Consider the following 10,903-nt stretch of genomic DNA (forward strand, 5'->3'; position numbering starts at 1 on the left):
AATTGTGAATTGATAAGGGTGAGATGAGGTCGTTATATAGGAAAATGGGTCGATAGTTTAACTAGTAAAATTGTTACGCGTGTCATTATGACGTATGATTCGGTGCAAGTTGTTGGGTTGAGCTTGTTTACTGTGATACGGCAAGTTTTGGACGTATCCAATATGTTCGAGGCGGTACTAGAATATTGCAATTTGGAAGGGTTAGTTGGATTTAAAATTTGACGGAGTGAAATGTACGTGGTCTACTTTTCATTATCGCTATCATGACGTTACTTCATTCGATCCCTCATTTTTTATTTAGCCCTCGTCTTGTGATTTTTATCCCGGCTGCTACGAAATTATATAACGTTCTTTTTTTGGAATCGGATCCTCTCCTTCAGAATTCTCTCCATCTCTCTGCTTCATCCATTCCTAGCCATTGGATCAATCAAATGGTGGAAATTTAAAATACAAAATAACTTCAAATTACATTTGTCTGCAGTTCCAAATCCCTACTTCTGAAAGAAAGATTGAAACAACTCAAAATCCCCAAATCCGAACTCAACCACAACAGTAACAACTGTTGACAGTACTGACACCGGCGATGCGGTAATGCGCCGACGGTGACGGAGTACAGGTTGGAAAAGATTAAACGGAACTCCTCCACCATCCTCCGCCCACAACGGCGACACACGACCTTCGAGTACGGGATGTTGATGATGCTGAACAGACATGTGTTTTTCCTTACCCCATCCTCTTTCTGACTTACGGTGGTTGTTTATATGAAACAAATAAATCCTCTTAAGACAAAACAAACAAACAAACAAACAAATAAAGTCATTCCATTTGCTAGAAAAAATATACAATAAACTGAAAACAGAGGAACACGTTGGTTTTTAGTAAGGAACCATGACATCACAGATTGAAAATCAATTATTCCTAAAGCCATTTAATCATACCATGTTCATAAAATCAATATATTTGATCGTAGTAATAAGAGACAAATTATAAAATACACAATAAAATTCATTCAAAGTTCAAGCTATTTAGAAACTTACGTGAGAATTTTTGCAGCGATGAGGAGAGCACAGAGGTGAGCAATCATAGAAATTGAGATATTGTGACCACCATTTTCTTAGGTTGAGAGTGGAGACCGGAGACCTAAAGAAGGGAAGTTGAAGAATCGTGTGTTGGAGTATCAAAATCCCGCCCAAATTGTTTCAGAGCGTAGAAGTTTTAGGTTATTTATTTATGGCTTAATATATGCTTTGGTCCCTTAACTTATTTTTGAATTTCATTTTGATCCCTTAATTTTAAACTGTCTCAATTTGGTCCCATAACTTTACCTCCGTTTACCTAAGTGGTCCCTTCTGTTAAAAACACTAACAGAAGGGACCACTTAGGTAAACGGAGGTAAAGCTATAGGACCAAATTGAGACGGTTTAAAGTTAAGGGACCAAAATGAAATTCAAAAATAAGTTAATATACCTTCCAATTTTATTTTTTTTTACATTTGACTCATTAGAAAAAAAGTGTTATAATATATATAATATACCATCCGATTTTGGGAGAAAGAAGTAGTGGTAATTTGAAGTTTGATTAATAAGTAAGAAAGTCTGATCAATAATTATTCTACTCAATAATTTAATTTAGATTCTTGTTATATAGATTTCAGAATATATTTCTTTTGTATATGTTAATTTAATTATTATTGTTATTATTATTATTATTATTATTATTATTATTATTATTATTATTATTATTATTATTATTATTATTAATGTTAAATTTTGTTTTGAATTGAAATTATTTTGATTTAGATTAAAATTATAGGTATAGATATTAAAATTATTTTTATTAGGCTTAATACATGCTTTGGTCCCTCAACTTATTTTTGAATTTTATTTTGATCCCTTAACTTTAAACCGTCTCAATTTGGTCTCATAACTTTACCTCCGTTTACCTAAGTGGTCCATTCGGTTAGTTTTTTTAACAGAAGGGACCACTTAGGTAAACAGAGGTAAAGTTATGAGACCAAATTGAGACAGTTTAAAGTTAAGGGACCAAAATGAAATTCAAAAATAAGTTAAGAGACCAAAACATGTATTAAGCCTTTATTTATTTATGTTATTTGTTTTTTAATATTTCCACCATTTTATTGATCCAATGGCTAGGAATAGATGAAGGAGAGAGATGGAGAGAATTCTGAAGGAGAGGATCTGATTCCTCTTTTTTTAACTTATATAAAAAATTTCGACGGATATACTTGAAAAAGAACACACTAGAAAGTCAAATAAATTTCGATAAACACATAACTACAAATATTAATGTATCAAGATAAATCGGATCCATTTACGAAATCAATCTCATCCAACAAATGTATATTTTTTCACATGCATCCTCATGGATCAGAACCTAAATAAAATGTTTTAAAGACTTAAATATTTATAATTTATGTCACACTATATTGTTTGAAGATAATACATTTTAATGAATGTATATTTTATCTCTCAAAAAAAAAAATGAATGCATATTTTACACTATTATTATATTGAAGATCAAATTAATTAAAATGATATTTTATTTGAATATTTTAATGTCTATTTGATGGCGAGGAAAAGAGAGACAAAAAAAAAAACATTATTATATACGATCGTAATTCATTATTTGATGAGTTAGTATATAGAAGAACTTTATTCCATCTTTATAAGGCCGGCTGCAATGGTATTATACAAAGTGTGTTTTTTAATAAAGGTAAATTATACCCCTCCAAAAAAAAAAAAATCGCCCCCATCGTTTTTGTAAATTATACTATACCCCTCCAAAAAATATCACCCCCATCTTTTTTTAGGGGATCTAAGATCGTTTTTGTTTGGTTTGACGAATAGAGAGAAGTATATTTGAATGAATAGAAAGTATAAAATTGTATTTTACACCATTATTATATTAAGATCAAATTTATAAAATAATATAAATTTAAATAAGAAACCAAACATCTCCCTTCTAAATTCCTCAGCAATTTTTCCCTGTTTAAATTTCAAACCTATATCATCTCATTCAAATTCTCATAGAGAGTACTCATTGATTAAAGCTTAGCTTTGTAAACTCATGTTATATAGTTTAAATCTCGTCATAGACAATTGTAAAATGATTATTAATATTACGTAAATTAAAATAAAAATCTTTTTTTTTTTTTTCTACCAAAAAGTGCTCATGGAGTAACTTTGTAAGTTGTAACCTATTTATTTTCGGTTCCTTCAAAAAAAAAAACTATTTATTTTCGTTTTTTTTTTCTTTTGTGTGTTCTCCAAGTGTAGCAATCACATTCGTGAGATGGAATATTAGATACAATATTGATCACACAAGTTAGTAAGCCTAATTAGTTAGCATGATGTGATCTTAATTTGTGGGCATGTGTATGATGTCTCATTGATACAACGTTAGTCACAAAAATTAAGATAAAATCCTACACTGGTTAGTTGCTTTCAGTATTTTAACAATTGGTATTACATAGCTCAGTTTATTTTATGTTTCCAATATGTATTGGAGGTAGTGAGAGATAGTGTTGCAGCATTGTTGGAGAATCCTACAAAAGCTTAAAAGAACAATTCGTCAGCCATCAGTTAGACCATAACGATAGCCATTAGACTTTCATTTCATCCATCAAAATGCAGCGGCTAATGGCACTGTATGACTTGAAGTATCATTTCAATTTAACTGAATTTCATAAGTAAATTAACTAGTGTTAATCTCAAAAGCAGCACACGGAGCAATTATAAAAGATGCAAATTCAACTTAACAACAACTATTGCATACATTAAATCGGTAAGAGGTGCTTTCTAAATTAAAAAAATTAACGGAGAGCAAAATTTCATGTACATGCTTTATTTGTTTATGCACATCTTCTTCTACAACTAGGCCACTCTCCAATTATTCATTTCATTGCCAAATCAAAAGCATAACTAAGTACAATTTTAACTAACTAACTAACTAACAACATAAACTAACTAAGTAACTAATTAAACTAACAGTTTGTTTATCAGTGACTTATATTTTCAAGAACAATACACACACGAACATGTCAATCTCGTGCCACTTCAATGCCATAGACCCGGACACCCAACATTGACACTAACACTTCGACATTGAACAACGACCTATGAAGCAATGAAGACAAACCCCGACACCAAACACACCTTGACACTAACACATCGACACCGGACACGCCTTTTATGAGAAGTGTCGACTCATTTTCCAAAATAGAAATTAGGTGCCACTGACGTGTCCATCAAAGAGTTCAATGGTGTCGCCATCCTGTACCCCGTGCCACTGAAACGACTTATCTTCATGCATAACACTCTGATTGTGAATGAAAAAATAACGACGATCTTCTGGAAGAACACTGCTGTTGTAACATTCAAGAAACTTCCTTAATTCACTGACTTCAGCACAAGATTCTATATCATCAACGATAAAATCATCTTTCCCCCTGATAGCCATTGGAACCACATTCAAACTCAATTTCCTTGACGGCGTTGAAAATTCGGGCACTGGCGGCAATGTTGCCACGGGTGCTTTCTTTGGCTCTAGGAAGTTCTTTATAGTAAACACAAGAACAATTGAATTGTTTGAAACTCCAAGTTCTTGCAGTGATTGATTATTAAAAACATGATCACCTTTGAAAGATGAAAACTGCACCGACATTTCGTTTACTGGTATATGAGTGTAGACTTCATGAATCTTGTGTTTGAGTTGCAGAACAGTGTTGCTTCGGTTGATTTCAAGAGGAAAATTTGAGTCGGATTCGTAGAGTTGGACTAGGATTCTGATTGGTGGATCGGAGGTGAGATGGAGGTGAATGGCTGAAGCGTTAGTTAAGCCACTTAGCCAGATTATTTGATCATCTTGGAGAAGTTGATCATTGAAGAAGAACACTTGCTTTGAAACGGGAATGTTATGGTGCTTTTCTATTTTCTTTTTCACTTCCAAGAACGTTTCAGAGTGACCAATTTCCATTGTGAAAGATTCTCCACTCTCCCTCATGAAAGTCACGTCCATTTCAATAAGCAAGTGTAACAAATGAAAGATATTGTAACTGAATTTAACAATCACTTGACTTCATATAGAGGTAGTTACAAATCTTATATATAAACAATTGCAATATAACACGTGCCATGCAAAGGAAAGGTCTTTCAAGAGATAGAACACTGTCACCGATCCTTGGAATTCAGATTAGATACAGAGGTGTGTGTGCAGTGAGGTGCATTCAGCACCTCAGAACCGTCCGATCTGACAGTTCAAATTTTAAGACAGTTCTTAATTTTTTGTTTTATATTAAATTTCAAGGTTGAAATATTAACCGTCCGATCTTAATTGTGGAAGGTAGTTACAAATCTTATTGTGGTACTATGTACTTTACATTCTGTTTCCATATCTCATTGATTAAGGGGTAATGAATTAGAATATTGCTAGTTATCACTAGAGATAATGTAGCAAAATTTTCACGAAAGGCTATTTTGCACTAAATATATTTTCTTAATTGTAACAATGCCCTCCCTTGTTTTGTGGCAGCAACAAAATTATCTAGCTATGCTATAAATGTGTTGTGATCCCCTCAGGACCCTCGCGAGCAATAGCAATGCTGAATTAGTTATTCGGTTCTATGTATTGCATTTCCAATACAAGCTGTGCCATGCAAAGGTCTTCCAAGAGGCAGAACATTGTCAATCCTTGCATTGGCACATAGGAGTATCTTTTAATTCAAGGTTACACACACAGTTTTATACTTTTATTGTTTCCAAAATGTAAATTCACATCAATTTGTTTTAATAATCACTTGTTACAATAAAAAAAATAGTATCTAAGTTGCTGACTAGTCAATTGAAACAGGTTCTATGAAAGGTCATATCGAAGAGTCAAAATGCTTTCTTACAAGGAAGACATATCCTAGATAGTGTGGTGAAGGTGAACGAGATAATTGATATGGCCAAAAGGTGAAAAGAAAAATGCTTATTAATGTTCTCTTGATTGGCCTTTTTCAACACTTGGAGGAAGAGACTCCCGCTTCAGCTTCCACATTCTTATGTTGCTCGACTGGAACCATTCCAATTATATTTCTAGGGATTCCAGTTGGAGCAAATCCTAGACGAACTTCAACTTGGGAACCAGTTGTGAAATCATTTCTGTCACGGTTGTCCACTTGGAAAGGGCAGTTTTTATCCGTAGGTCAGATTGACACTTATCAATTCAATTCTTTCGTCATTGCCGCTTTGCCTTTTCTCATTTTATAAAGCTCCAAAGAAGGTTATATCACTATTGGAGCAATGGAGCAAAGTTTGCAAAGAAAAAAAGAATGTAGGGCTTGGTGGGAAATTTTTTGAGCTCTTTAATTTATCAATAATTTATTAATCATGAAATGGAGGTGGAGGGCATTGAATTCAATTGATGGATTATGGTATAGAATACCGGTGTATAGATATGGTAGACTAGAAAAGTGGTTCTGTTATGTTGAGGGAAACATAGCGCATAATAAACGCTCTTTGTGGTGGCGCAATATTGTCAACATTGGAGGTGGCACAAATGTAGCATGGGATCAATTGCAGTCTGTTTTTAAGAGAATGGGATCAGGTGATAACACCATGTTCTGGCAGGATAAATGGTTTGGCTCTTCAATGTTAAAAGACGTTTTTTCTGGATTGTTTTGTCTTGCAGATATTGGACTGATTCACGATGGAGTTGGAGGCTGTGCTGGAGGCGTGAACTGAACAATAACGAAGGTGAAGCTGTTCAAGCATTGCTGTATGTATTAACAGAAGTATTGATGGCAGAAAATATAGCAGATTCATGGGTTTCGGCTCTGGATCCACCGTGCAGTTTTACGGTAAAATCATATTACTCATTGCTGTCTAAGGTTAGTTTTTCAGCAGAAAATATGGACGCAAATATGCTCAAAGTTATGAGAAAGTTCATTACCAAGCAAGGTGCTAATTTTAGTTGGGGATTGATGCAAGATAGATTGGCGACAAGAGATAATTTGTTCAAAAGGGGCATCTTAACCTCACCACATCAAAGGTTTTGTGTGTGCTGCTTCGCAGAACCAGAAAACACGCAACACCTATTCCTTCGATGCCCATTTAGCGTTAGAGTTTGGGACCAAATATATTGTTGGATTGGAGTTTCCTTTGTTCAATATCATGAAACAGTTTCACACTTCTTACAACACGGAGCACTAAAGAGACGAAAAAGTAGCAGGAGGTTCGAGTTTCTACCGCGGGCGGCTACAGTCTAGTGTATACGGCTGCGTCAGAACTACATTCTCTTTAACGGAAAATTAATCGATGTAAACTGCATGGTGTCTCCGATTAGAATTACGTCATGGAATTGGTTATTAGGTTGTAGGGGGAACAAGGAGGGGATCCCTTACTTGATTGGCGTGTAAGTCCCATGGACTGTTTTTAATTGATACAACTTAGTACTCTATTTGCTCCTATTGGGTTGAGTATATGTGTGTGTGTGTGTATATATATATATATATATATATATATATATCTTATACTCCCCTTTAATAAAATTTGTTGCATATCGACAAAAAAAGAAAAAAGAAATGCTTATCCAATACCCCAATCACACTGGATTTCATTTTATTCGGGTATGTTAACAGTTTATCTCAGACCATATTAATAATATTTCTTATAAAAACAATAGGTTATCTAACCATGATACTCCATCAAAATTAAAAATTGATATGTGCAGAAACAATTATAGAGAGAGAGAGGACACCAAAAATAATCTAATGAAATATTCACATTACACAGAATCAATATATTTTTCTCTCAGACCATATTAAATCGAAGCCAATATTGCAAGTGAAAAATAGAAATCCCACATTTCCAACCAAGTATACAGACTGAATTAACTAATTAACCAACTAACTACGATAGTTTGGTATGATTTGAAAACTTTGGTGATATTTGTTGACAACTTTTGCGTCAACCTTCTTTTTCACATAATGCTTTTTATTACATTTGTTATGTGTGAGGAACCTGGACACAGACCATTATTTGGGTATGTTAACATAAGACTTTGACAAGCACATCATGCGGGTGAACCTGGACTTGAGAGTTTCACATAATGCAGAAACATTATACAACCTTTCCGCATAATGTTTTACAAAACAATATACATAGAGAGAATCAAGTACAAATGTATTTCTTAGTATTTAAGCTTAAGCCTAACTCAATCCCAAATACTAGCTCGTGAACTGAGCTTTTCCCCCCTCTTATTGCTACTGTTTAGACCATATCATTATCCCCTGTGGACTGTCAACAATATCTATAAATCAAGAAGCGAGCTGTAACTTATTTTGGAACAAAAGTGAGTTATAAGTTAAAAGTTAGAAGTGAACAATATTACAACTTATTTAGACCTAAATAATGGTTGTATCCAGGTTCCTCCCATGTAACAAATGTAATGTATTCAAACTAATAATTAGAAAACAATCCACTAATGTGACACAAACTTTCATGGAGAGCAAAGTTTCATGTATGTGCTTCATTTGTTCATGCACATCTTCTACAACTAGGCCACTCTCCAATTATTCATTTCATTGCCAAATCAAAAGCATAACCAAATACAATTTTAACCAACTAACAAAATAAACTAACCAGACCTAACTAAGTAACTAATTAAACTAACAGTTTGTTTATCAGTGACTAATTGATCTTATATTCAAGAACATTACACACACGAGCATGTCAATCTCATGCCACTGAAACCATCATTGAAGCAATGACATAGACCCAGACACCCGACAACACTAACACTTCGACACTGAACAACGACCTGTGAAGCAATGAAGACAAACCCCGACACCAAACACACGTTGACACTAACACATCGACACCGGACACGTCTTTTATGAGAAGTGTCGACTCATTTTCCAAAATAGAAATTAGGTCTCACCGACATCGACGTGTTTGTCAAAGATCGGGCACTGGCGGCAATGTTGCCACCGGTGCTTTCTTTGGCTCTAGGAAGTTCTTTATAGTAAAAACATAAACAATTGAGTTGTTTGAAACTCCAAGTTCTTGTAGTGATTGATTATTAAAAACATGATCACCTTTGAAAGATGAAGACTGCACTGACATTTCGTTTAATGGTATATGAGTGTAGACTTCATGAATCTTGTGTTTGAGTTGCAAAACGGTGTTGTTTAGGTTGATTTCATGAGGAAATAAATAACCAAATCAAGAGAACAATAATAAAAAAACACAAATAACACACAATTCACAATCTTTATTAAAAAAACAAATCAACAAATCATAGAAAATAAGTAAAAAATTCTTTTTCCCTAAAAAGAAAAATTAACAAAGAACTGAGTTTTTGATACAAATCGAAAACAGCTAATCTACAATGAAGATGATATCGCCAACTTCAACTAATTTGAAATTCGTCTTTGTATCCATTTGTTTCGCTTTCTGCATCAAAGTAAAATCTTGAGAAAGTAAAAGAATTTCCCTCTGCTCCTCCACTTTCTTTATCAGTCACCAACCTTTTGTATTTGGCTATAAAACAGCTTTGATACTCAAGATTGTATTTTCGGCAATAGCGCAAGCACAAGAATGGTATTCTCCATGCATGGAAACAGTGTCTTCAACAGCATGTTCAAAGGGTGGTAGTGTCACCAAGAATAGAACATCTCAATTTGACACTAACCTCTTCAGCTTCCACAAGAATTTTAGCACCCATGTCAAAATTGAAGATAGGGTAATTGTGCTCTATTGTGTGATGGTTTTCCATCACCTCATCATTACACCGCATCCTTTGTTTCTCTCTAGGATAACTGAACTTTTCTTTATTTTTTTCTTTCAATTCCAAGATGCTGCTGTGAATTTTCACCTCCATGTTGAATTCATACCTCTCGAGTATTGTCAACGCAATCATGTTGTTAGAGAAACTAGGAATATGATTGAATGGAAAATGAAATTTTTGTGATGGTGGCTTATTATTTATTTCTAACTAACTGAATTAAAAAGATCTAATTGGCGGGAAGAGGAAAATAGAATGAAACTTGTGTTACAAGATATGGCATGATTGCCAGCATGGCATCAATGTGTAACTGCCAAGACAACTCAGCAAAAATAGAAAACTGAACCGTCTCGACAAAAAGCTAACTGAATTAACTGGAGTTTGTAAGAGAAAATTGTAACATAATAATCTCACTAAATATACCAAAAAAGTATATAAATATACACTTAAACCAAAATTCATGATAAAAATTACGTAAGTCACTAAATAAATAACTTCATGGTTTAAACATGAATTTAATAAAATTCTCTCTTTAATAAAGTTAGGTTTTCATCAAAATAAATTATACTATATAAATTGTTATGAAAAATCTACAAACTTTTTTTTTCCTAAACGATTGGTATGTAAAAATCTATAAATCTATTTATGAAAAATCTATGAATTAACTTTTAAGGTATGTAAACTCTGATCAACAATTATTCAATCCAAGAATATAACTTGGATTATTCCGAATGATTTATCCTCCGGTGAAGTCCATTAACCACTTGAACTTCATCCCTTAATTTCTATAATTTGACTATCACTGTTTTGTTATATTTTTAATAATTAATAGAACCAATTTTATTTCAAAAAAAATGATAATTAATATAACTAATTCTTATAAAATGTTCTCAAGAAAGTAAGGAAAAAAAAGTGAAATTATGATAGAGTTTGACATCACTTTATATTTCTAACATATATAATATTCAATATCACATAACAAATACATGACTATAAGAATCACATTCATTTCATGAGAATGAGAAAAAATCAATTATGTATGACTTATTTAATATTTTATTAAGAGATATATTGGTGGTGTTGTGCACATAGTTAGTGGTGTTTTTTTTTTTTTGAT

The 10,903-nt window shown here is 33.2% G+C and overlaps 1 protein-coding gene across 1 annotated transcript; it reads right to left on the reverse strand.

Annotated features, from left to right (window-relative positions):
- Window positions 1–4,245: 4,245 nt before the first annotated feature.
- Window positions 4,246–5,037, reverse strand: LOC25485247 (ubiquitin domain-containing protein 7SL RNA2). The gene has a single exon (XM_013614431.1). The coding sequence runs from the start codon at window positions 5,035–5,037 to the stop codon at window positions 4,246–4,248; it is 792 nt and encodes a 263-aa protein (XP_013469885.1).
- Window positions 5,038–10,903: the final 5,866 nt, after the last annotated feature.

This window comes from Medicago truncatula, chromosome 1 (assembly GCF_003473485.1).
Source record: "Medicago truncatula cultivar Jemalong A17 chromosome 1, MtrunA17r5.0-ANR, whole genome shotgun sequence".
Lineage (NCBI taxonomy): Eukaryota > Viridiplantae > Streptophyta > Magnoliopsida > Fabales > Fabaceae > Medicago > Medicago truncatula.